Raw genomic sequence first — 27,995 nt, 5'->3', positions numbered from 1 at the left:
CACTGTTTCTAGTCCAGGATTAGACTGTTTCTGGTCCAGGCTTACACTGTTTCTAGTCCAGGCTTACACTGTTTCTAGTCCAGGATTAGACTGTTTCTAGTCAGGCTTACACTGTTTCTAGTCCAGGCTTACACTGTTTCTAGTCCAGGCTTACACTGTTTCTAGTCCAGGCTTACACTGTTTCTAGTCCAGGATTACACTGTTTCTAGTCCAGGCTTACACTGTTTCTAGTCCAGGATTACACTGTTTCTAGTCCAGGCTTACACTGTTTCTAGTCCAGGATTACACTGTTTCTAGTCCAGGCTTACACTGTTTCTAGTCCAGGATTACACTGTTTCTAGTCCAGGCTTACACTGTTTCTAGTCCAGGATTACACTGTTTCTAGTCCAGGATTACACTGTTTCTAGTCCAGGCTTACACTGTTTCTAGTCCAGGCTTACACTGTTTCTAGTCCAGGCTTAGACTGTTTCTAGTCCAGGCTTACACTGTTTCTAGTCCAGGCTTAGACTGTTTCTAGTCCAGGCTTACACTGTTTCTAGTCCAGGATTACACTGTTTCTAGTCCAGGCTTACACTGTTTCTAGTCCAGGATTACACTGTTTCTAGTCCAGGCTTACACTGTTTCTAGTCCAGGATTACACTGTTTCTAGTCCAGGCTTACACTGTTTCTAGTCCAGGATTACACTGTTTCTAGTCCAGGATTACACTGTTTCTAGTCCAGGATTACACTGTTTCTAGTCCAGGCTTACACTGTTTCTAGTCAAGGCTTACACTGTTTTTATAGCTAGTCCATGATAGTAGATACAATGCCACAGTTTTAACATGGATACCCCACTCAGTGCCAACCAGTTGTTGTTTATTCCATTAATGCTGCAAGTCAGACAGGTCACAACAAAAACCATCCTTCAAAGTCTTTTGGATGCATGCGGCCAGGCACAGTAAGAACCATATTTTAACAATAGTGAGTGAGTGAGTATGGTTTTACGCCGCTTTTAGCAATATTCCAGCAATATCACGACGGGGGACAGGCTACCCGACCTCCCCTTTTAACAATAGCATAACAGTAACAATAACAAGTCATCAAACAAAAGTATATCCTTTCTAGATGAATTCCGAAAGGATATCTCATGATAAATGATATATGTACACCATCACAAACATGAACACAGATATTTGTACCAACTGTAAATATGTGACCTTAAATGCAAAAACAGTTGTGTATGTCGGACAATCTTGTGCAAAAATATACAATTTGACTTGACATTCAACCCAGAGATTCAGTGCTTGTCATCAGACCACCTCATACTGTTACTCTCAACACTCATATAAACACACCTAGGCATACATCAACGTAACACCCATGTTAGCATAATATACACAATTAACTGAATAATGCTCCGGCGTCATGTGACAGTGGGATTGTACACTTAGAGACAAGACATAAATCAGAGACCTGCATACTGTACCAGGAATTGCCATCGGGTATGAGCTCAGTTAGTTAGGTTTAAACAATTTGAAGTTATGCTTTTCAAGTTATCAAACTTCTGTGTGTTATGGGAACTCTGAGAGATATCACCATGACAACCAAACCTTGGAGCTCTGCATACTAATCACCATGACAACCATTCCTGTGAACTGCGTATATAATACTATGACAACCATTCCTGTGAACTTTGCATATATATCACCATGACAACCTTTCCTGTGAACGCAGTAGAAATACAACCATTCCTCCGAGAGAACAAGTTGGGTTTAACACAGCTTTGAAAAGTATTTCAATCATATCCCGCATCTCTATTGTTGACATCCCAGTGAGACAGCTCGCGCCACATCCTGTCCTTGTCTCTGCATCACATTCGCTCAGCAGCAGCTCCCTGCAATAAGACGTGGGGAAATAGGGAATCACTTGTCAGGTTTAACTCCCAACAGTGGTTGGTCCATTACTGCTACACACAGCGTTAGAAACTGGCACTATAGTCTTGCCAAACAGCCCAATAGTTCAGGTATCAAAAGGACGAGTAGAAATCTGCCCTTTTTAAGGTTGTTGCTCTATGTTATCATAAGGACTAGTGTACTATTACATTTCTATTGGTGTATACATCTTGTATTGAGTGGGTTAGGATTATGCCACACTAAAGAAACACAACAATGCACAGTGAATTTCTGTGCCTTAGACGACTGGGTAACTCAGTCTCAAAGAAGGCGAGTCTGCCTACCTGTCGTGTGTCCCAGTCACGGTAGCTGTTACAGCACTAAACACCTGTCCTTTGAAGGGACAAAGATGATGATGGAAGGTGAGTTACCTACCTGTCGTGTGTCCCAGTCAAGGTAGCTGTTACAGCCCTAAACACCTGTCCTATGAAGGGACAAAGATGATGATGGAAGGTGAGTTACCTACCTGTCGTCTGCCCAGTCAAGGTAGCTGTTACGGCCCTAAACACCTGTCCTATGAAGGGACAAAGATGATGATGGAAGGTGAGTTACCTACCTGTCATGTGCCCCAGTCAAGGTAGCTGTTACAGCTCTAAACACCTGTCCTATGAAGGGACAAAGATGATGATGGAAGGTGAGTTACCTACCTGTCGTGTGCCCCAGTCAAGGTAGCTGTTACAGCCCTCAACACCTGTCCTATGAAGGGACAAAGATGATGATGGAAGGTGAGTTACCTACCTGTCGTGTGCCCCCCCAGTCCAGGTAGCTGTTACAGCCCTCAACACCTGTCCTATGAAGGGACAAAGATGATGATGGAAGGTGAGTTACCTACCTGTCGTGTGCCCCTGTCAAGGTAGCTGTTACAGCCCTAAACACCTGTCCTATGAAGGGACAAAGATGATGATGGAAGGTGAGTTACCTACCTGTCATGTGCCCCAGTCAAGGTAGCTGTTACAGCCCTAAACACCTGTCCTATGAAGGGACAAAGATGATGATGGAAGGTGAGTTACCTACCTGTCGTGTGCCCCCCCAGTCAAGGTAGCTGTTACAGCCCTAAACACCTGTCCTATGAAGGGACAAAGATGATGGTAGGTGAGTTACCTACCTATCGTGTGCCCCAGTCAAGGTAGCTGTTACAGTCCTAAACACCTGTCCTATGAAGGGACAAAGATGATGATGGAAGGTGAGTTACCTACCTGTCGTGTGTCCCAGTCAAGGTAGCTGTTACAGCCCTAAACACCTGTCCTATGAAGGGACAAAGATGATGGTAGGTGAGTTACCTACCTATCGTGTGCCCCAGTCAAGGTAGCTGTTACAGTCCTAAACACCTGTCCTATGAAGGGACAAAGATGATGATGGAAGGTGAGTTACCTACCTGTCGTGTGCCCCTGTCAAGGTAGCTGTTACAGCCCTAAACACCTGTCCTATGAAGGGACAAAGATGATGATGGAAGGTGAGTTACCTACCTGTCGTGTGCCCCAGTCAAGGTAGCTGTTACAGTCCTAAACACCTGTCCTATGAAGGGACAAAGATGATGATGGAAGGTGAGTTACCTACCTGTCGTGTGCCCCAGTCAAGGTAGCTGTTACAGCACTAAACACCTGTCCTATGAAGGGACAAAGATGATGGTAGGTGAGTTACCTACCTATCGTGTGCCCCAGTCAAGGTAGCTGTTACAGTCCTAAACACCTGTCCTATGAAGGGACAAAGATGATGATGGAAGGTGAGTTACCTACCTGTCATGTGCCCCCCCAGTCAAGGTAGCTGTTACAGTCCTAAACACCTGTCCTATGAAGGGACAAAGATGATGATGGAAGGTGAGTTACCTACCTGTCGTGTGCCCCAGTCAAGGTAGCTGTTACAGTCCTAAACACCTGTCCTATGAAGGGACAAAGATGATGGTAGGTGAGTTACCTACCTGTCGTGTGCCCCAGTCAAGGTAGCTGTTACAGTCCTAAACACCTGTCCTATGAAGGGACAAAGATGATGATGGAAGGTGAGTTACCTACCTGTCGTGTGCCCCAGTCAAGGTAGCTGTTACAGCCCTAAACACCCAGTCAAGGTAGCTGTTACAGTCCTAAACACCTGTCCTATGAAGGGACAAAGATGATGGTAGGTGAGTTACCTACCTGTCGTGTGCCCCAGTCAAGGTAGCTGTTACAGTCCTAAACACCTGTCCTATGAAGGGACAAAGATGATGATGGAAGGTGAGTTACCTACCTGTCGTGTGCCCCAGTCAAGGTAGCTGTTACAGCCCTAAACACCTGTCCTATGAAGGGACAAAGATGATGATGGAAGGTGAGTTACCTACCTGTCATGTGCCCCCCCAGTCAAGGTAGCTGTTACGGCCCTAAACACCTGTCCTATGAAGGGACAAAGATGATGGTAGGTGAGTTACCTACCTGTCGTGTGCCCCAGTCAAGGTAGCTGTTACAGCCCTAAACACCTGTCCTATGAAGGGACAAAGATGATGATGGAAGGTGAGTTACCTACCTGTCGTGTGCCCCAGTCAAGGTAGCTGTTACAGCCCTCAACACCTGTCCTATGAAGGGACAAAGATGATGATGGAAGGTGAGTTACCTACCTGTCGTGTGCCCCAGTCAAGGTAGCTGTTACGGCCCTCAACACCTGTCCTATGAAGGGACAAAGATGATGACGGAAGGTGAGTTACCTACCTGTCATGTGCTCCAGTCAAGGTAGTTGTTACGGCCCGAAACACCTGTCCTATGAAATGACAAAGATGATGATGGAAGGTGAGTTACCTACCTGTCGTGTGCCCCCCCAGTCAAGGTAGCTGTTACAGCCCTAAACACCTGTCCTATGAAGGGACAAAGATGATGGTAGGTGAGTTACCTACCTATCGTGTGCCCCAGTCAAGGTAGCTGTTACAGTCCTAAACACCTGTCCTATGAAGGGACAAAGATGATGATGGAAGGTGAGTTACCTACCTGTCGTGTGTCCCAGTCAAGGTAGCTGTTACAGCCCTAAACACCTGTCCTATGAAGGGACAAAGATGATGGTAGGTGAGTTACCTACCTATCGTGTGCCCCAGTCAAGGTAGCTGTTACAGTCCTAAACACCTGTCCTATGAAGGGACAAAGATGATGATGGAAGGTGAGTTACCTACCTGTCGTGTGCCCCAGTCAAGGTAGCTGTTACAGCCCTAAACACCTGTCCTATGAAGGGACAAAGATGATGATGGAAGGTGAGTTACCTACCTGTCGTGTGCCCCAGTCCAGGTAGCTGTTACAGTCCTAAACACCTGTCCTATGAAGGGACAAAGATGATGATGGAAGGTGAGTTACCTACCTGTCGTGTGCCCCAGTCAAGGTAGCTGTTACAGCCCTAAACACCTGTCCTATGAAGGGACAAAGATGATGGTAGGTGAGTTACCTACCTATCGTGTGCCCCAGTCAAGGTAGCTGTTACAGTCCTAAACACCTGTCCTATGAAGGGACAAAGATGATGATGGAAGGTGAGTTACCTACCTGTCATGTGCCCCCCCAGTCAAGGTACCTGTTACAGTCCTAAACACCTGTCCTATGAAGGGACAAAGATGATGATGGAAGGTGAGTTACCTACCTGTCGTGTGCCCCAGTCAAGGTAGCTGTTACAGCCCTAAACACCTGTCCTATGAAGGGACAAAGATGATGATGGAAGGTGAGTTACCTACCTGTCGTGTGCCCCCCCCCCCCAGTCAAGGTAGCTGTTACAGCCCTAAACACCTGTCCTATGAAGGGACAAAGATGATGATGGAAGGTGAGTTACCTACCTGTCGTGTGCCCCAGTCAAGGTAGCTGTTACAGCTCTAAACACCTGTCCTATGAAGGGACAAAGATGACGGAAGGTGAGTTACCTACCTGTTGTGTGCCCCAGTCCAGGTAGCTGTTACAGTCCTAAACACCTGTCCTATGAAGGGACAAAGATGATGATGGAAGGTGAGTTACCTACCTGTCGTGTGCCCCAGTCAAGGTAGCTGTTACAGCCCTAAACACCTGTCCTATGAAGGGACAAAGATGATGATGGAAGGTGAGTTACCTACCTGTCGTGTGCCCCAGTCAAGGTAGCTGTTACAGTCCTAAACACCTGTCCTATGAAGGGACAAAGATGATGATGGAAGGTGAGTTACCTACCTGTCGTGTGCCCCAGTCAAGGTAGCTGTTACAGCCCTAAACACCTGTCCTATGAAGGGACAAAGATGATGATGGAAGGTGAGTTTCCTACCTGTCGTGTGCCCCCCCAGTCAAGGTAGCTGTTACAGCCCTAAACACCTGTCCTATGAAGGGACAAAGATGATGATGGAAGGTGAGTTACCTACCTGTCGTGTGCCCCTGTCAAGGTAGCTGTTACAGCCCTCAACACCTGTCCTATGAAGGGACAAAGATGATGATGGAAGGTGAGTTACCTACCTGTCGTGTGCCCCCCCAGTCAAGGTAGCTGTTACAGCCCTAAACACCTGTCCTATGAAGGGACAAAGATGACGGAAGGTGAGTTACCTACCTGTCGTGTGCCCCAGTCCAGGTAGCTGTTACAGTCCTAAACACCTGTCCTATGAAGGGACAAAGATGATGATGGAAGGTGAGTTACCTACCTGTCGTGTGCCCCCCCCCCCCCAGTCAAGGTAGCTGTTACAGTCCTAAACACCTGTCCTATGAAGGGACAAAGATGATGATGGAAGGTGAGTTACCTACCTGTCGTGTGCCCCAGTCAAGGTAGCTGTTACAGCCCTAAACACCTGTCCTATGAAGGGACAAAGATGATGATGGAAGGTGAGTTACCTACCTGTCGTGTGCCCCCCCAGTCAAGGTAGCTGTTACAGCCCTAAACACCTGTCCTATGAAGGGACAAAGATGATGATGGAAGGTGAGTTACCTACCTGTCGTGTGCCCCTGTCAAGGTAGCTGTTACAGCCCTCAACACCTGTCCTATGAAGGGACAAAGATGATGATGGAAGGTGAGTTACCTACCTGTCGTGTGCCCCCCCAGTCAAGGTAGCTGTTACAGCCCTAAACACCTGTCCTATGAAGGGACAAAGATGATGATGGAAGGTGAGTTACTTACCTGTCATGTGCCCCAGTCAAGGTAGCTGTTACAGCTCTAAACACCTGTCCTATGAAGGGACAAAGATGATGATGGAAGGTGAGTTACCTACCTGTCGTGTGCCCCAGTCAAGGTAGCTGTTACAGCCCTAAACACCTGTCCTATGAAGGGACAAAGATGATGATGGAAGGTGAGTTACCTACCTGTCGTGTGCCCCCCCAGTCAAGGTAGCTGTTACAGCCCTAAACACCTGTCCTATGAAGGGACAAAGATGATGATGGAAGGTGAGTTACCTACCTGTCGTGTGCCCCTGTCAAGGTAGCTGTTACAGCCCTCAACACCTGTCCTATGAAGGGACAAAGATGATGATGGAAGGTGAGTTACCTACCTGTCGTGTGCCCCCCCAGTCAAGGTAGCTGTTACAGCCCTAAACACCTGTCCTATGAAGGGACAAAGATGATGATGGAAGGTGAGTTACTTACCTGTCATGTGCCCCAGTCAAGGTAGCTGTTACAGCTCTAAACACCTGTCCTATGAAGGGACAAAGATGATGATGGAAGGTGAGTTACCTACCTGTCGTGTGCCCCAGTCAAGGTAGCTGTTACAGCCCTAAACACCTGTCCTATGAAGGGACAAAGATGATGATGGAAGGTGAGTTACCTACCTGTCGTGTGTCCCAGTCAAGGTAGCTGTTACAGCCCTCAACACCTGTCCTATGAAGGGACAAAGATGATGATGGAAGGTGAGTTACCTACCTGTCGTGTGTCCCAGTCAAGGTAGCTGTTACGGCCCTCAACACCTGTCCTATGAAGGGACAAAGATGATGATGGAAGGTGAGTTACCTACCTGTCGTGTGCCCCAGTCAAGGTAGCTGTTACAGCCCTTAACACCTGTCCTATGAAGGGACAAAGATGATGATGGAAGGTGAGTTACCTACCTGTCGTGTGCGCAAGTCAAGGTAGCTGTTACAGCCCTAAACACCTGTCCAATGAAGGGACAAAGATGATGATGGAAGGTGAGTCTATCTACCTGTCGTGTGCCCCAGTCCAGGTAGTCGTGTCGCGTGGCGGCCTGGTACTCGTCAACTAGCTCCTGCAGGACTTCTCGAGAGTTATCAAACTCATCCAGGTTGTCCTTGAAGATCGGCTCCTTCTTATACTGCTCCATAAAAGCCTCTCTCTTTCTCAGCTTGTCAAACTGGCGGAGGGTTCTATCAAACAACTGCAAGAAGATAGCAACAATTTCTTTATTGTTAACAATATTTTGTTTCATATACCATGTTTCATGCAGGGAAGAGTGAGCAGTGGTACTTTGAGAAAGTAATGAAAGCCTGAATCCAGAAATCCACTCGGAGCTTAAAATCTGCCACTTCTTTATGTACACAATAACAACTATGACCACTGTTTGGGGATAAAATATGAGCTTGCTATAGCCAACCACATGCTATCTGTCTTGCATATATCCTGACTTGACTGTAGGTATTCTACTGCAAGGAGTCACATAAAGAGCTTTCCTTAATATCAGTAAGCGAGTTAGGTTTAACACCGCTTTTAACAGTATTCCAGTTAAATCGTGGCGTGTCAGCTTAATATGGGAGGAAAGCCCGAAGTGATGCAGGTCTTAGTCGTTTACCACTTCGGTGAAACCCATGAGCATGGGTATGGTGCTGACAAACCTAGAAACATAATCGGGGCGAACTGGGATTCAAACGCACAATCATAGGTTTCTGGCATGCCCAAGGGACGCAACTCTGCACAGCGTATCGCTGTACCCCCTCCTAAATATCAGTCAAATGGGCATCGATGGACTTGGCAGCAAGCAAAAACTCAATTCTGTGGGTCAGCCAAGATAAACTATCAGGGAGGACACCTCTGGTTAAATCTAAATTGTCTGCAGCTCATTCCGGACTATTGGCTTATGCAAACTAACTAGATATGGAGAAAACAACTAGTCCCCTAAGAGTTTCACTTGTCTCGGACTAACGGATAAGTGGCTAACCCTGACTATGTCGGACTAACGGACAAGTGGCCATGTCTATCCCTGACTATGTCGGACTAACAGACTAGTGGCTGTGTCTATCCCTGACTATGTTGGACTAACAGACAAGTGGCTTACCCTGACTATGTTGGACTAACAGACAAGTGGCTAACCCTGACTATGTTGGACTAACAGACAAGTGGCTAACCCTGACTATGTTGGACTAACAGACAAGTGGCTAACCCTGACTATGTCAGACAAACAAACTTGAACATACTAGAACATAAAAAGTACATGTAGTGTTGGACCTACATGGGAGATGCTTGTGTGGTTGGCCATCATGAGGCCGCTGACACGATGGGCCGTCTGGATGTAGGGAGACTTGCGTGACAGCGCCACCTGGATGCTGGCTGGACCCCAGGGGATGAACTGGGCCAGCTTCCGCTCTCGGATCCTCTGAAGGCTCTTGTGTACCTGCAGATCAGACAGGACAGTGTGAGGCGAAATACAACAAACTCATCAATGAATTGACAGAACTTAGAGCAATATTCCAGCAGGAGACCCAATGTATGACCTTCTAACCTTGTACTCATTTTGGGAATCAAAACTGGGACATCAGTGTTACAAAATCAACTCTAGATTGTCCTAGATGGTCCTCTTGTATGTGTCTCACCTGTGTAGGGTCCACCTCCCCCTGTATGATGTTGAGAATGGAGATGTAGCAGTGGCTGGCCTGGCGATGTGCTCCCACCGGCGTCGACACCATCATGTTCTTGGGCTGCAGCAGCCGTCTCATCACATCCAGCACCGTGGTCTTCCTCACACTGGCCACCTGAATCAGTCAACAGTCAGGTAGGGATGCTGTCACATATTGGAAATAAGTTAAATCTACCGTAAAACTATTGGTTGGTTTGTTTCTTGTTTAATGCCACACTCAGCTATATGACGGCGGTCTGCAAATAATCAAATCTGGACCAGACAATCCAGTGATTGACATCATGAATATACATCCACACAAGTGGGATACAATGACATGCATCAACCAAGTCAGCGAGCCTGACCATCTGATCCCGTTAGTCGCCTCTTATGACAAGCATAGTTGCCTTGTACGGCAAGCATTGGGATTCTGAAGACCTATTCTACCCCTGATCTTCACAGGTACACAGCTGGTACATACCCTAAGTGGCACTCAAGAAGCTGATGTAATGAGGATAGAGTTGACTTAATGGTGTCTAGTTCTTTATAGTTTCAGTGCAACCTTTCAGTACAGATGCTAGCACCACTCAACTGGTCGTCTCTTTCCTCACAGGTATACATGAGAGATGACTGCGTTGTGACCCAGACATGAGGAAGTGGAGTCTGGGGGTGGGGATGAGAGGGGAGAGACTCACCTGTGAGTCAGTTGTGAGGGGCGTGTACCCAGTCATGAGGAAGTGGAGTCTGGGGGTGGGGATGAGAGGGGAGAGACTCACATGTGAGTCAGTTGTGAGGGGCGTGTTCCCAGTCATGAGGAAGTGGAGTCTAGGGGTGGGGATGAGAGGGGAGGGTTTTACCTGTGAGTCAGTTGTGAGAGGATTGTACCCAGTCATGAGGAAGTGGAGTCTAGCGGTGGGGATGAGAGGGGAGAGACTCACCTGTGAGTCAGTTGTGAGAGGATTGTACCCAGTCATGAGGAAGTGGAGTCTAGGGGTGGGGATGAGAGGGGAGAGACTCACCTGTGAGGGGCGTGTACCCAGTCATGAGGAAGTGGAGTCTGGGGGTGGGGATGAGAGGGGAGAGACTCACCTGGGAGTCTGTTGTGAGGGGGGTGTACCCAGTCACGAGGAAGTGGAGTCTGGGGGTGGGGATGGGAGGGGAGAGACTCACCTGTGAGTCAGTTGTGAGGGGTGTGTACCCAGTCATGAGGAAGTGGAGTCTGGGGGTGGGGATGAGAGGGGAGAGACTCACCTGTGAGTCAGTTGTGAGGGCATGTACCCAGTCATGAGGAAGTGGAGTCTGGGGGTGGGGATGGGAGGGGAGAGACTCACCTGTGAATCAGTTATGAGGGGCGTGTACCCAGTCATGAGGAAGTGGAGTCTGGGGGTGGGGATGAGAGGGGAGAGGCTCACCTGTGAGTCAGTTGTGAGGGGCGTGTACCCAGTCATGAGGAAGTGGAGTCTGGGGGTGGGGATGAGAGGGGAGAGCCTCACCTGTGAGTCAGTTGTGATGGGGGGTGTACCCAGTCATGAGGAAGTGGAGTCTGGGGGTGGGGATGAGAGGGGAGAGACTCACCTGTGAGGGGCGTGTACCCAGTCATGAGGAAGTGGAGTCTGGGGCTGGGGATGAGAGGGGAGGGTCTCACCTGGGAGTCAGTTGTGAGGGGCGTGTACCCAGTCATGAGGAAGTGGAGTCTAGGGGTGGGGATGAGAGAAGCTATCAGGCCAATCAGATCGTTGTTCATGTAACCAGGGTAGCGCAGAGTGGCTGTACTTGTTGACATCACGGTGGACACCTGTTGTAAATGAAATCACAAAATAATGACATGAAGAACTGATTTCAGTGGATGTGCAAGTAGGATGACTCTCATCCCTCATCTTGATATGAGCACAATTGAAAACAGGAAATGTTTACTCACCCAAAGATGATACCTTCGACATGGAGGAACACCTCAGTGATTGCTTGCCTGATTTTGTGAGTGACTAAACGTTTTCTGTGATGAATTGCAAATGTTTTCAAAAGACACTGCATGTTTTGTTTGTTAGTGATCGTATTATTGTTCTCTTATTCTAACTTACAGACTGGATATTACCCTTTCCAACACTGGCTGATAAAGCCTACACTGAACATTCTGAGGATAAACCCCAAAAAGAAAACTTCATGTACATTCATGAAATAAAAATGTTTAAGTCAAACAGGGCTGGAGTAGATTCTGGGAGCTACTAGATTATACCCCGCAGTAGATTCTGGGAGCTACTAGATTATACCCTGCAGCAGATTCTGGGAGCTACTAGATTATACCCCGCAGTAGATTCTGGGAGCTACTAGATTATACCCCGCAGTAGATTCTGGGAGCTACTAGATTATACCCCGCAGTAGATTCTGGGAGCTACTAGATTATACCCCGCAGTAGATTCTGGGAGCTACTAGATTATACCCCGCAGTAGATTCTGGGAGCTACTAGATTATACCCCGCAGTAGATTCTGGGAGCTACTAGATTATACCCCGCAGTAGATTCTGGGAGCTACTAGATTATACCCCGCAGTAGATTCTGGGAGCTACTAGATTATACCCCGCAGTAGATTCTGGGAGCTACTAGATTACACCCCGCAGTAGATTCTGGGAGCTACTAGATTATACCCCGCAGTAGATTCTGGGAGCTACTAGATTATACCCAGCTGTAGATTCTGGGAGCTCCCAGAGTATACCCCAGGGGGTTGATTCTGGGAAAGGGGGGTAGAGTCTGTGAGCTCCCAGAATCTAGAATCTATCCCAGGGTAGATACTGGAAGGCCCCAGATTCTACCCAGGTATACTTTCAGACTTTACACCAGGTTATACAAAGGCATCCCGTCTCACCAGCTGGTTGATCTGTGCCAGGGAGGGGGTGTCTATGTGAAGCCTGTCGGCGGCGATCCTGTTGAGAGCCGTGTTGTCCAGCACCACCTGGGGTCAAGCAGGGAAGCAACAATCATCAACAAGACACACATTGCAGATTGTAATGATCTGAAAATATTTGTACAATTTCACAAGTCTGTACAGGAAAGAGTAGGCTGCAGGAATTTATAGACATGCACAGAGGCCGAAATTCAGCCCAAACATGTTCAGCACCAAATGTCGGAACAAAATTCAAAATTGGAACGAAAAACTCCCAAATCATGTGAATATAGCAATAACTAATGTTATGGTTTTGTTGATGTGACTTGTATGTCACTGGTAGCAAAAATATGGCAGGGGACTCTTTTTTTAACTTTAGCATCCATTTGGGAATCGAGTGAGTGAGTGAGTGAGTGAGTTGGGTTTAACGCCGCTTTTAACAGTAGTCCAGTTATATCGCGGCGTGTCAGCTGAATGTGGGAGGAAAGCCCGAAGTGATGCAGGTACCAGATGTTTACCACTTCGGTGAAACCCACGAGCACGGGTATGGTGCTGACAAACCTAGAAACATAATCGGGGCGAACCGGGATTCGAACCCACAATCATACGTTTCTGGCGTGCCCAAGGGACGCAACTCTGCACAGCGAATTGCAGCGCCTTAGACGACTGGGCCACTGTGCCCCCTTTGGGAATCGAACCATAGCATAATCGTCCAATGCATTCATCATTAGCCAGCATTCATCAGCAGCGCCAAGGGAACACTACCTACACCACAACACCATACACAGCAATATTCAGATGCATGAAGACGTCCTGTAAATAATAGAGTCTGGACCAGATACAGGAAATACCTACCTGATTGCCAAAGTTTTGGTCAGGCTAAAGATTCTGAAATTTGAAACTGGCTAGAAACTTTAAGGCGAGCCAGCCCATCTGGCCAGCAATATTTTAGCCTATGTTACACATTGTTGCTATTTACTAAGATGCCTGATCTGTACAGCCAAGTGTCAGTAACATTCATACCACACAGTCTGCATTCTGTGTCAGTAAACAAGGTCTGGTAACTAAGATGCCTGATCTGAACAGCCAAGTGCCAGTAACATGCATACCACACAGTCTGCATTCTGTGTCAGTAAACAAGGTCTGGTTACTAAGATGTCTGATCTGTACAGCCAAGAGTCAGTAGTGAGCGTACCACACAGTCTGCATTCTGAATCAGCCTCTTGAGAGTCAGTATGGAGTTGTACGGCTGAACCACAACATCAGAGATCTCGTCCACATTCGGGAACACTGAATACGTCTGGATAAGCTTCTTTGGAAATCTGAAATGAAAATCTCATGCTCTACAATTTTTAAACACTGTGATTCCTAAAACGAAGATTTCTTCAGGTCAAATGAATACTTAAACACACCTTAATAATGTTTAGAGCGGGTGTGTGAATGTTTATTAAAGGCTGAAGTCTGAGATATTCCAGCATTTACTGGGTCAGGGTAACGATCCAATGATCCATGCCACGGGGGTACGAGGACACACATCAACAAGGCACCAGGCCTGATCACGTGATTATAAGTCGTCCCTTATGATCAGCATGGGTTGCTGGTGACAATTCTAACTTACGATTCTACATGGTAATCATCGGTCATCACGGTAATAGAATGTGTGAGCCGCTTTTAGCAATATCCCAGCAATATCACGGCGGGGGACACCAGAGATGGGCTTCACACATTGTACCCATGTCGAGAATCAAACATGTCTTCGGTGTGACGAGCGAACGCTTTAACCACTAGGCTACCCGACTGCCCCACGGTAACAGAATGTAAGATGGAGCATGAGTGAATGAGTTGGGTTTAACGCTGTTTAGAACAGTATTCCAGTTATAGATGTAGGTTTTAAGACAAAACCCAAAAGCATAGGTATGGTACAGTATATGAGGCGAACAGGGATTCGAATCCAGACGATGTCTGGGGTGCCCAAGGGACACAACTCTGCACAGCTAAATGCAACACCTTAAACAATTACGCCACACATTCCCCTGAATGTAGTATGAATATTTCATTGGACTCCTGTATGGTGAACAAGGAAACATATGGTAATATGCCACACAATCGCCATGTTGTCTTTTTCTTCATACCATCCAATATATAAGTAATGTAAGTCAAGAAATAGAACAGCTTCTCTTCCAGTTTGCAACATGTGTACTTGAAAAGTGAAGAAGAAAACATAATTTTGTTTGTCTGTGTTATCTGTCCTGGTCGAGTCCAAGAGAGTTTGTTCTAGGATTGTTGGTTCCGACTGTGATATATCTGTACACACCTGTCGTTAAGTCTCTCCAGCAGGTAGGATCCCATTCCGGACCCTGTTCCACCAGCAATAGAGTGACTCAGCACAAACCCCTGGAAGAGACACACAGCCTGTTATGATATGTCCTATTATAGGCTAATAACAATGCCAGGGAATCAGCGCTCAAGTGAGTGAGTGAGTGACTTATCTTCTTGTTCTCAGAGTGCGATATGTAGGCCCAAGATTAATGGAGGCATAAACAAAAACATAGAGAGCACGCTTTGCACAAAAATCCATGAAATGTCAACCATCCCACTTCAAGACTACCTGATCTGAAATTTAAACAGCTCTCACAAGCTCTGAGTATTCATGGTGCAATACAAGTTTTACTAGCACTGCTTCTATGCCAACAATAATAAAATCATCAAAAATGTCTCCTTTCTCTTTTTCCAAATACTCCCCTGTATTTTTTTTCTTAAATTTATAAATCAAGAAATAAGAGTGAGTGAGTTGGGTTTAATGCCACTTTTAACAGTATTCCAGTTATATCGCGGCGTGTCAGCTTAATGTGGGAGGAAAGCCCAAAGTGATGCAGGTCAAAGACATTTACCACTTCGGTGAAACCCACAAGCACGGACATGGTGCTGACAAACCTAGAAACATAATCGGGGCGAACCATGATTCAAACTCACAATCATAGGTTTCTGGCATGCCCAAGGCATGCAACTCGAGGCGCCTTAGACGACTGGGCCACCCGTGCCCCCTCAAGAAATAAGAACAAAGTTGGTTAAAGAGTCCGTACAATCAGTCATTTGATCAGTTCTTAGACTTTTCCCTTGTGTGTTTGTTTTGGCTGTCTGTAAATAATCAAGTCTGTACCAGACAATCCAGTGACTGACATCATCAGCATCTATCTAGTTGGGGTACGATGACATGCATCAACCAGTGAAATCTTTAAGGGAATTGCACAATCAGTTATCTAAGAATAATTCCATCAATATTGACAACAGAACATTTTCCATACCTCCAAACTGTCACTTCCATCTGCCTCCCTGTCTATGATGTCAAACACATCCTCGTACAGCCCTTCAGCCTGAAAACAAACACAGACACTCGAAAAACTTACCATGCAAAATCTGTCCAATGACACCCGATGAAAAGATTATATACTCCTCATTTTCTACATTACTTTTTATTTACTACAGTATGACAAAGATCACAAAATAACAATCTATGAAAGTTCTAAATATAAACATAAATATGCATCATGATGAATGCATCAAACCCGTTCCCTCACTATATTTCACCTCCAATTAACCAAATACATAACATATTTTAGAAAACTACATACAGTATCACATTTATTATATTAAATACTGATCCTGATACAACACATTGCAATTTCATTCTTCCTTCGAATCTGATACTACAGAGCCCAAAATGGTCAGTGAGGGGCCATCTTGCTCTTATTAACACAACATCACATCATCATCGAAGCCACCAACTTGCTCTAAGATTACCAAAGCTGTTATGGCATGTAAAACTAGGTCTGCAATGCTATGAGTTTTTGTATTGCCAGTCATGCTCCAGTGGTAGAAACTAACCGTTTTAGTCCACTAGTCCTTATACAGTAGAACACGGATATAACGAACTACAAGGGACCAGAGAAATCAGTTCGTTATATCCATTGTTCGTTATACACGTTTTCGCTCGGAAACGTCCGTCATCTTTGATAAGACAAAACACAATACACGTAATTGCAGTGTTACACGTGAAATCTTAATGGCCTAATTTCACTGCAAGTTCGTCAGCTTTGGTTTTTCTTGGTTTTTATGCCAGCATCAACAGCATTTATAATTCTCAATTTCATGTCTAAACTGATAGCTTTCCTCTTATTATTGACCGCCATGATAGCATATGCAAGTGTACTAACACTTGGACACAATCTCGTAAAATGTATATGTTTAATGTCTGTTTTACAGACAAGATTACATGTACAGGTAAGATTAACACAATGCAAATTTAACAAGGTTGATCCGTTACCGCTGATTGTATTGATTCGCCGCCATTGTGTTGATTCGCCGCTGATTGCGTACAGCCAATTGTCAGTGACATTTGACACTGTGTGACATTTCTCAGTTCGCTATACATGTCACTAATTAGTGATAGATGGGCATGTCGGTGATCAGATATCAGTTCACTGTATCCATTAGTTCGCTGTAGAGAGTTTGTTATATATGTAAATTTTATGATATTTTATAGGAGATAAATCAGGGATTTTTTAACAGTTCGTTGTATCTGTTTGTTCGCTATATCCGGGTTCGTTATATCCGTGTTCTAATGTAATGATAAAATATGGCAAATCCCTTAAAAATGGCAAATTTCTACTTGTCCATATGATACCTTAACTATTGGGCAGTTTGGCAAGGACTAGTGCCAGTTCCTAACACTGTCACCTCAGTTTACTTTCACAATGGCGACGTGTTAAAACTATTTTCCCATATTTTCAAGAGCAGTCTCTAAGCTGTCTCTAAGCCACTTTGTCCATTACAGAATAATGACATGAATGAAGTAACTACTGATATTACTGCCTGTGTTTAGTAGGTGAATGAAGCACCTGCATGCTTGCATCGAATCATAGAATTCAGCATTGAGAGGCAACACGAACAAGTTGACTTTGTCTGCCATGTTATGAACGTGTCTGACAGTAAATAACTCATTGGAGTGAGAGAGTATGGTTTTACGCCGCTTTTAGCATTATTCCAGCAATATCGCGGTGGGGGACACCAGAAGTGGGCTTCACACATTGTACCGATGCGGGAATCAAACCCGGGTCTTCGGCATGACGAGGGAATGCTTTAACCACTACGCTACCCGACCGCACCTAAACTAATTGGAAAGCCAAGTGATGCACAAACCGAGCAAGGTGCCTGGTCCACCACATGGCAGACTAAAAGAATGTGACTTCCCTAAATGTCAATGTGGCTCCAAAAGTTTGAAAAAGCACCAAGAATGGCACAAAAATCCAAGCTTACGTCACTGGACAGCTTTCATGGGAGAAAAATACTATCACCAACATACGAACCATTAACACTTTCCAAACACAAAAACCTGCAAAGTAAATACAACAAGAAGGCATAAAAATATGTGTAGAGTTCGATGGGTAGCGATAAAAAATCACACGCTCTGTGTTAGCACCAAGTGAACAGAAGGAAGTAGCGAGATCAGGGGAGGTGACTCTGGCTGAGGACCATGTATGTGAACATGGTGATGGTGATGGTGTTGGTGTTGGTGATGGTGTTGGTGTTGGTGATGGTGATGGTGTTGGTGATGGTGTTGGTGATGGTGATGGTGATGGTGTTGGTGATGGTGATGGTGTTGGTGATGGTGTTGGTGATGGTGATGGTGTTGGTGATGGTGTTGGTGATGGTGATGGTGATGGTGATGGTGTTGGTGTTGGTGATGGTGATGGTGATGGTGTTGGTGATGGTGATGATGTTGGTGATGGTGATGGTGATGGTGATGATGTTGGTGATGGTGATGATGATGGTGATGGTGTTGGTGATGGTGATGGTGATGGTGATGGTGTTGGTGATGGTGATGGTGTTGGTGTTGGTGATGGTGTTGGTGATGGTGTTGGTGATTGTGTTGGTGATGGTGTTGGTGATGGTGTTGGTGATGGTGATGGTGATGGTGTTGGTGTTGGTGTTGGTGATGGTGATGGTGTTGGTGATGGTGATGGTGTTGGTGATGGTGGTGGTGGTGGTGATGGTGATGGTGTTGGTGATGGTGATGGTGTTGGTGATGGTGATGGTGTTGGTGATGGTGATGGTGTTGGTGTTGGTGATGGTGATGGTGATGATGTTGGTGATGGTGATGATGATGGCGATGGTGTTGGTGATGGTGTTGGTGATGGTGATGGTGATGGTGTTGGTGATGGTGATGGTGATGGTATTGGTGATGGTGTTGGTGATGGTGATGGTATTGGTGATGGTGTTGGTGATGGTGATGGTGATGGTGTTGGTGTTGGTGTTGGTGATGGTGATGGTGTTGGTGATGGTGTTGGTGATGGTGATGGTGTTGGTGATGGTGATGGTGTTGGTGATGGTGATGGTGTTGGTGGTGGTGGTGGTGGTGGTGGTGGTGATGGTGATGGTGATGGTGTTGGTGATGGTGATGGTGTTGGTGATGGTGATGATGTTGGCGATGGTGATGGTGATGGTGTTGGTGATGGTGATGGTGATGGTGATGGTGATGGTATTGGTGATGGTGTTGGTGATGGTGATGGTATTGGTGATGGTGTTGGTGATGGTGATGGTGATGGTGTTGGTGTTGGTGTTGGTGATGGTGATGGTGGTGGTGTTGGTGATGGTGGTGGTGTTGGTGATGGTGGTGGTGGTGGTGATGGTGATGGTGTTGGTGTTGGTGTTGGTGTTGGTGTTGGTGGTGGTGGTGGTGGTGGTGATGGTGGTGGTGGTGGTGGTGGTGATGGTGATGGTGTTGGTGTTGGTGTTGGTGTTGGTGGTGGTGGTGGTGATGGTGGTGGTGGTGGTGATGGTGATGGTGGTGGTGGTGGTGATGGTGTTGATGATGGTGTTGGTGATGGTGGTGATTGTGATGGTGATGGTGTTGGTGTTGGTGTTGGTGTTGGTGATGGGGATGGTGATGGTGTTGGTGATGGTCCCCATGTTTACCTCTGTGGTATAGGTTTCGAAGAAGGTAATTGCAATATGTTGTATCAGGACAAAAATTAACTTAGGTAATGGTTTATAAAAGGACTGTTATTGGAAATGCTTACCTGATGGAATATTACAACATTAGTTGATACTAATGGTGAAAACACCCTTACCTGTGTGTAGCCACTGGCCCAGTTGTTTCCCGCACCACCCCCATGTTTCGACAGGTACACGTTCTCAGGGTTGTACAGCTTGGCATAGGGTGAGCTGAGGATTGAGTTGATCACCCTGGGCTCCGTGTCCAGTAACACTGATCGGGGGATGTAGTGTTCGTCATCAGCCTGCAAGGAAAGGATGCTTTACTCATCAAGTGGTATTTCTCTTCCTTGTTTTTCTACGTAAGTGTAGCTTACCTCGATATGAAGTCAAAAGTTTCAAATATCAACAAAAACAGCCTCCAAACTAGAGCTGAGTATCACTTGGTGTCTTGCGATACGATCTGAATCACGATGCAGACTGACGATACTACAGGTATCATGACACACATCAAATAGTAAGAAATGATGAAATCACAGAAATACAGCTCCTGTACATGTACAGGGCTTTGATTTTGAGTCTTAATATCGATTGTGTGACACCAAGGGATGTAACTCAGAATCAGATTTATGTCTAACTCTAAGCCAGAATAAAACAGACTTAAATGTCGTTCCAATACAAGTCTAGTTTTGACAGATTCCACTTTATATATGATTAACTTTTTTTATTTAATATTCTTCACGAAAAAGGTAACAATAAAATCAGAATGATTTTATGACATCAACATGAGAAGCAAGTATGCAAAATTTCAGCTTCAACAGTCTTTTATTATGATATCAAATGACAGCCCAGAATGCATTTTGAAGGAATTTAAGAACATCTTCAGAAAAATTTCAATCCATCAAAATTTGTATACTGCCTGTCTAGGCACTATATCATGACTCCCCTAATGATGAGAGACAAAGTCATTATGAACCTCGGGGGCACGGGTGGCCCAGTCGTCTAAGGTGACGCGATTCGCTGTGCAGAGTTGCGTCCCTTAGGCACACCAGAAACCTATGATTGTGGGTTCGAATCCCAGTTTGCCCCGATTATGTTTCTAGGTTTGTCAGCACCATGCCCGTGCTCGTGGGTTTCACCGAAGTGGTAAACGTCTAAGACCTGCATCACTTCGGGCTTTCCTCCCACATTAAGCTGACATGCCGTGATATGACTGGAATACTGTTAAACGCGGCGTTAAACCAAACTCACTCACTCACTCACTCATTATGAACCTCACATATCCAGGGATGTTTTGTGGGTTGTTTTTAACACTGAAACTTAGCCAGGGGTCTATATGATATGGACCATATGATTTATGTATATATTGTAATGGCATGTATCACAATGGTGATCTTTGATGTAAAAGAAATCTGCGGAAAATTCTGGAGAGAAAAAACTGATCCTACCTGGTAAAAGAACACATCCTTTCTGTCTGTTCCTTCGGTGGCATACTCCTCAAGAATACCCTCTGAAACATGCATTATGAAAATATCAGATATGTTAACGCATAATCACTTACAGTCTGTGCCAAACATTTGCCCAAACTTGTATTTTGGCATTATTTCAGGTAGATGTTAATCTTAGTACTACACAGGATAGTACAAGTCTGATTTTACTTGACCATAAGGAAATTTTACTAGACAGGGTCTTCGGACTAGTCAGTAGTGGATAAAGACTGCAATGATAATATATTCAATGGACAAACCCTAAACTTGTTTGTTTGTTGTTAAACACAACACTCAACACTTGATAAAATAAATATAACACATAATATGGTATCCTGCCTACTGTCCCATACCAACCCTTGAAGATCCGTATTAGAATAGGTCTTCAGCAACCTATGCTTGCCGTAAAAGGCGACTGAGCTTGTTGTAAGAGGCGAATTACAGAATCGGGTAGTCAGGCTCGCTGACTTGGTTGATGTATGTCATCATATCCCAATTGTGTGGATCAATGCTCATGATGTCAATCACTGGATTGTCTGTTCCAGACTCATTTATTTACGGTCTGCCGTCATATAGCTGGAATATTGCTGAGTGCGGCAATAACACAGATACAAACAAATAAAAATTACCCATACCCGTCAGTTCCATGTAACTGGAAACCCAAGTAGTTTTGTTTGACCCTATCATGTACTTTTAACATAAAAGCAAATTTCATCTGTGTACTTATACCTGGACTAATCCCATGTTCTGCACACAGCTGCTTCCAAAACTCCAATCCAACTGCAAAGAGAGAAAAGCAAATGTAAGCAACAATCTGAATGACTAAGCGACATCAGAAATTCCCAGGAAACAGTTGTTCTTTCTGTCACAATAAGTGCTTGTTTGTTCTTTAATGGGACAGTACATTGATGGTTCTGTGTATTTTCAAATCATGAATGAAATAATTTCCGAGTGTGACGTCACATGCCCGATTCAGTTCTCAAACCAAAACAATAGAGCTCCGTGCTGTGAAGCAGGTTTTTTTCTAATAGAGCAGCAGTTTCTATTTTTTGTTAAGGAGCCAAGCAGCTACTATTTAAACATGAATATTTTAGGAGCCAAACCTAAGATTTGGGGAGCCAACAGATACTGGTACCTTAAACAGGTTTGTCGCTAGTTACGTTTACTTTTTGGAGTGAGTGAGTGAGTATGGTTTTACGCCGCTTTTAGCAATATTCCAGCAATATCACGGCAGGGACACCAGAAATGGGCTTCACAAATTGTACCCATGTCGGGAATCGAACACGGGTCTTCGGCGTGACGAGCAAACGCTTTAACCACTAGGCTACCTGACTGCCCCTTTACTTTTTGGAAGCCAAGTGGCAAGAAGTAGATAAATTTAGGCCACCAATCATAGATTTAAGTAGCATTTGGTCACCAAAATGGTCGCTACTTAGAGGGCTGTAGAGTCAAATTGGAGAGAAAGCTTGTGAGATTTTCTTAAGGCTAAGGTACAAAATACCCCAAAAAACTAATTGCCAACTTACACACTACTTTAGCAGAGTTTCCATGAATGAAAAGCCGTGTAGGGTGGAGTCATCAACAATATATTCTTGCAGGTCAGAAAGTAATTGAAAGTTTTAAACCTATTCACAAAATATGAATGTTTGTCAAATTATAACATATGTTAGAGTGCTATACAGAAACGTTCACACCATTTTACTCTTCATTTTCACTAAAGATTTGAATGACAACAGATTTATTCTGATAGATGTGTACACTGTCAAGTCTGCAGCTTTGATGACATCACACCTCTCTTTATAGCTCAACAAATCATGATCAATATGGCTGTTCGAAAACAGAGTAGTCAACAATAATCAAGAATTCCTTGGCAAAGCTTTTATTTGCTGGCATGGTCATGTCTTGACTGTCAACTTCATTGCTGCTAACGGTTACTACAGACCCGTGAAGATCTGGGGTTGAATAGGTCTTCAGCAACCCATGCTTGCCGCAAGAGGCGACAATGCTTGTCATAAAAGGTGACTAACACGATCGGGTGGTCAGGCTTGCTGACGTGGTTGATGCATGTCATTGATCCCAAATGCATGGATCGATGCTCATGATATCAGTCACTGGATTGTCTGGTCCAGACTCGTTTATTTACAGTCCGCGGTCATATAGCTGGAATACTGCTGAGTGCAGCGTTGTTAACCCTCATGGTGCCTGGACGTCAGTCAGCCTGCAAACCGCTTAGTGCCGCACTGTGCTGACGTCGCGGTTACAAAAACGTACACATTGTATCAAAAGTGTTGCAACGTCTTTATTTCTTCACACAATGTAACCAAATTGTATAACATGCAACTCGAGTTGATTGTCTTTCCAACAGTATCTAAAATCACAAAATTCCAAAGATCTATGCACTGCCCAGCCATTGATAAATGTGCTGGTATTATAAGTTTCCTACTTTTCCACATTAATCGTAATATGGACGCTCCCGAATACGGCAAGCAAAGTCAAGTAAGCGCCCTTGTTTGAAATCTAAGTGACCAATAATTCATATCATTGGCAAGTACATGTCCTAACAGTGATAGACATATCATATTTATGTTGAAGTACACATTCACTGAGAATTTTCCGTGAGTTATATTTACCGATAAAAAACCCCGATGAAATTGTGCATGTTTTTGACGTCAAAACAAAATTGACGGAAGTGGTCGTGATTAATTCATACGCAGACTGTTTCAAAGATTATGTCACAAAACGAATGACAGTTTGGAATGTATATCGTGAAGAAATCCCGGTTACGTCCATGTATGTTTCAATGACCGTGCTCTTTTATTAGTGATAAAAACAACTTCCGGGTAATTGACATCGTACATTTTCAAAGGACAAAATGTGAAAGATCGCTAAACAGCCCTGACAATACTCAAATTGACATCGCTCAATATCGGGCATCATTGTTATTTCTTAATAATTAACAAGATTATACTTACGTAATACCACCCAAGAGTAAGTACATGTAGATTCAATCAAATTTGTTGAAACGTTTTCATGGGCAGCAAATCTATTCAACAAACCTATTTTCGATCACTCGCAACTCGGGCGCCGCCGCGCCATATGTCATTGTTTCACTATGAACACCAGAAAATATACATCCTCGTATCAGCTCGTATTTCGCACTTGGCTGCCTAACTTAGACCTTTGCTCAAAATATACTTGTATGGCCAGTCCATGAAATACCACTTTTTCTTTCATTTATTCATTTGATTTATAAATACGACTTTAGAAGTGTATTTACACCTATAGCTAGGTATGTACATGTACATTAAAGGACATACGTGATAGTTTATTTCCACTAGTTTCCCATTCCATCCCATTCTACTGAAGGAAAAGTTTGAAATAGATAATGATCGTAGATAAATGAAAGTAATGGAATTTTTTGTCATAAAAGGAAAAATATATACTTGGTATTGAACTCCGAAAATTTAACCAGCAAAATCTTACTTAAAATGGTTTATTATGTCTTTCCTTTTTTTCTTAATTTTGGCCTAGCTAAACAACAGCTTGGAGGGAAGATATACAAATTAAAATGGTGAAAAAAACCCACAAGAATGTATTGATTTTGCTCTTAGACAAATGTTTATTTAAAAAGAAAATCTATTTCATACCTAGGATAAAAAAACAAAGTAGAATATAATTACTACTATATGTCACTGGTCGAAGTATTTGGTAATTTAGATAATGCAGAGTGAAAAAAGACATACATATAACTATATAAAACATCAAAACGAAGTCACATTTACACTAAAAACTTTTTGTCTTTCAGAAATTGATTATCTATATATTGTGAGAAGATCTAATTACTTTTACTGTTTATGTTATAAATTGAACCATTCGAGATTCCAATAGATGAAGCTAAAATATCAAAAATCTAGGTGGTTTAATATTGGATGCATTTTGACAGCTTTCTCGCTGTACTCAACTAAATGCATATTACTTTTTTGGAATATCAAGCCTTCAAACAGATATGAAAAGCACATGTCAACATACCAAAATTAGAAAAATGCGCCAAATATTCTAACACCGTTAGTCAAATGATAAGCGGTCTCATTCACTCGTAGACATTTTCCAATCGTGATGTACTAGATATGCTTTCTAGTTCAGTCAAAGAGAATATTGTTATTTGGAAAATGAAACCACGTGTTGCCATTATACTACCACAACATTAGATCAGCTGTTTCATGTGACGTCATCCACGTCACAACACGCGAGGTCAAATCACGCGCACCTGTCCAGACGACAAATTCACAGCGGCGGGAAATCACCGACCGTCTATTAGCCTATTTGAATAAAATTGCAGATTGTAACGAAATAAAATTAATTGTACTCATTGCTGACATTTCAGATGACATATCAAATAAGAGTTGAAGACTTGCAATAGATTATCATACGTTAATCGCGAGTACAGTGTGCATAAATAATTTGTAAATCTAATATCATTTTTTGATCTAATATCCATAGCAGAATGTTTGAAAACGAGCTATAATATATTCCATTTTCTGAAGAGATTAGTAATGTGTATTTGATGATATATATGCATACACAATTGGTTATCAATTATCTTCTACAATCACAACATGTACCATGTACATTAGACTCATGGAAAATACTATTTCAGCAAACCAATCACACCGCCATTATCACAGTTTCAATGAAAGGAAAAACAAATCGAAATTGAACTTAAAAGCACATCGTATCCATAAGCGGTTAATCCAAATACAAAAAGGTATTGATGTCATCATTGTAGAAGTTATGTTGATGTTTTCAGTAGTTGAATTATGTTTGTATCGCGTGTACTATCGACAGAAACGGGGCCCGAGCTACCACTTGTGGAACCGACCTTGACACATTTTGTTTACAATATGGCGTCGACTCACGTTAGATGTCGTGGCCACACTTCTGAAATCTCAATTTGCGACAAAATGTGAAACAGTTAGGGCAAGTCACTCACACGGTCAGGTAGTTTGAGCAATCACACATGACTCTTAGTCATTTCATATAAAAAAAGTAGCAGTTATTTGTCTGAACGGGCAAGTATGAAGGACAACCCGTAAACAAGAAATCGCGGCACAGATATGAGGCGAACGTGCCCTGTCGATCACTTCGGGCTTGGCCATTCAATGTTTAGGTTTTGATCATGAACCTCCTGCCCATAAATATACACAATACCAACTTAATATTAACGATTATAGCTATATTTCCATATCTTTGATTTGAATATTTTCTGTAATTCAGCATCATAAACAAAAAGACAATCTGCACTGTCGGTTGGTATGCATCGCCGTGCTAAATCGCCATGACACACAGTCGATAAACATATGCAATACTTGAACAAAAAACTTCCGCGGCCGACTAAACGTTAGTACTCTTACGCCAATAACTGTACAGTGGGGACAAGTAAATCTTTCTGATCAGTCCGATCAGATTTCTTTTTCAAATTGGCTGTCTGATATAATAATAGTTACGTGTATGTGACATGGGTGCATAATAAACATTGCCTTCTTTCGCTTGGTGTTCAAACATGGCAGAAAAAGATCGAGAAGCGCAGTAACCACATTACTAATCTCGCCATATTTCGCAATCCGTAGCACTGCATAAAATATGAGTTACACGATATTGAAGTTGAGATGATTAGGGTGATGATGGTTATAAATTCATTCAATGTACGTCATAAATGTAATGGAAATATACACTGTCGTTTTCTCATGTGTACCGGCCATTACCGATAGTCAATAAAAATATACAAAACGTGTAAATAAACTTGTTCATAAGGAGTGAACAGAATTGTATTTACGTGAATAAGTATACAGTTGGGAAAAATATGTCTTTCTGATCACTCAGGTCATATTTTTTCTTATGAACAAGGATTTTGTCTGAAAATATTTACGTGTATGTGACATGGGTGCATAATCAAAATTCGCCGTCATTCGCTTGCTGTTCAAACATGGCAGAAAAAGGCCGAGAAGAGCGGTAGCCACTTTACCAATCTCGCCATATTTCGCAATCCGTAGCATTGTATAAAGTATGAGTTATACGATGTTAAAGCTAAGATGATTGGGGTGATGATGGTTATAGTTTTGACTTTGCGCACTGAGTGTTAAATATCAAAATTCACAGTTTAAAAAGGGCATTTTCTCGGGACCATATATGGTCCCCTGGCACTATGCGGGTGTGAAAAGTGAGGGACCATATATGGTCCCGTGGCACCAAGAGGGTTAAACAACAAACAACAACAAGCTATCGGTTACTGAAATGTTTCATTTTGGTGGAGCCCTAAAGGCATAAGTATGATGCTGACAAACTAGGAGTCATTATCAGAGCGAATCAGTGATTCGAACCCACTGACATCGGATCCTGGCACTACAAAGGGATGCAACTTCACAGCGACGTGCAGTGCTTAAGATGACAGGGAAACCCATCCCCATTTTTCATCCGCAAGAAACTATGTCACGAGATAGCAATATGCATTTCAACTAATGGAATAGTGGTAAAAATACCTTGATTTCCACATTGCCCAAGCTGTAGAGTTATAATTTCTCGGGGCATGTTTGTTTGGGACGTATTTCCTGAACTTGAAAATGGCGGCAGTCTGAACGGTGCATATAAAATATGAAATGTAAATGATACGGAAAACGAACCGTGGTCAGAAACTACGCACAACGGAGAAAACTTTTCTTACTAGACTACGATTTTTCGCAAAACAAAAGTCATCAGAGAGTGGATATGGTTTCGCGTATATAATCGTGAAGTTGAGCGCAACATTTTGTTTTGAGACGCAATACATATTATGTAATGTTGCATTTTGGGCTAACTATAAACGTGTAATGTTTTCCTAATGTACCTGTTTGGCGTGTTCATCACCTTCTGAAGACCTCCAAACGTTTCCTGAGTTTTGGAAAGTAACGCACAGTCATTATAGACTTACGAGTCAAAGTAAAACATTATTACTTTAAAA

At 43.7% G+C, this 27,995-nt stretch overlaps 1 protein-coding gene across 1 annotated transcript; it reads right to left on the bottom strand.

Annotated features, from left to right (window-relative positions):
* Nucleotides 1-742: 742 nt before the first annotated feature.
* LOC139470088 (tubulin gamma-1 chain-like) lies at nt 743-27,622 on the bottom strand. Its single transcript, XM_071252379.1, has 13 exons — nt 27,538-27,622; nt 21,731-21,781; nt 20,963-21,024; nt 19,652-19,819; nt 15,827-15,895; nt 14,836-14,915; nt 13,717-13,843; nt 12,504-12,590; nt 11,290-11,439; nt 9,622-9,780; nt 9,261-9,422; nt 8,001-8,192; nt 743-1,873 (listed from the first exon to the last, which is right to left on the bottom strand). Exons 1-13 carry the CDS (start codon nt 27,584-27,586, stop codon nt 1,850-1,852), a joined length of 1,380 nt encoding a protein of 459 aa, XP_071108480.1. The 5' UTR covers nt 27,587-27,622; the 3' UTR covers nt 743-1,849.
* Between the last annotated feature and the right edge of the window lie 373 nt (nt 27,623-27,995).

Source organism: Haliotis cracherodii, unplaced genomic scaffold (genome assembly GCF_022045235.1).
Source record: "Haliotis cracherodii isolate W230 unplaced genomic scaffold, xgHalCrac1.p SCAF_20, whole genome shotgun sequence".
NCBI lineage: Eukaryota > Metazoa > Mollusca > Gastropoda > Lepetellida > Haliotidae > Haliotis > Haliotis cracherodii.
Note: the sequence above shows the minus strand (reverse complement) of the source record. Positions and strands in the feature narration are given on the sequence as shown.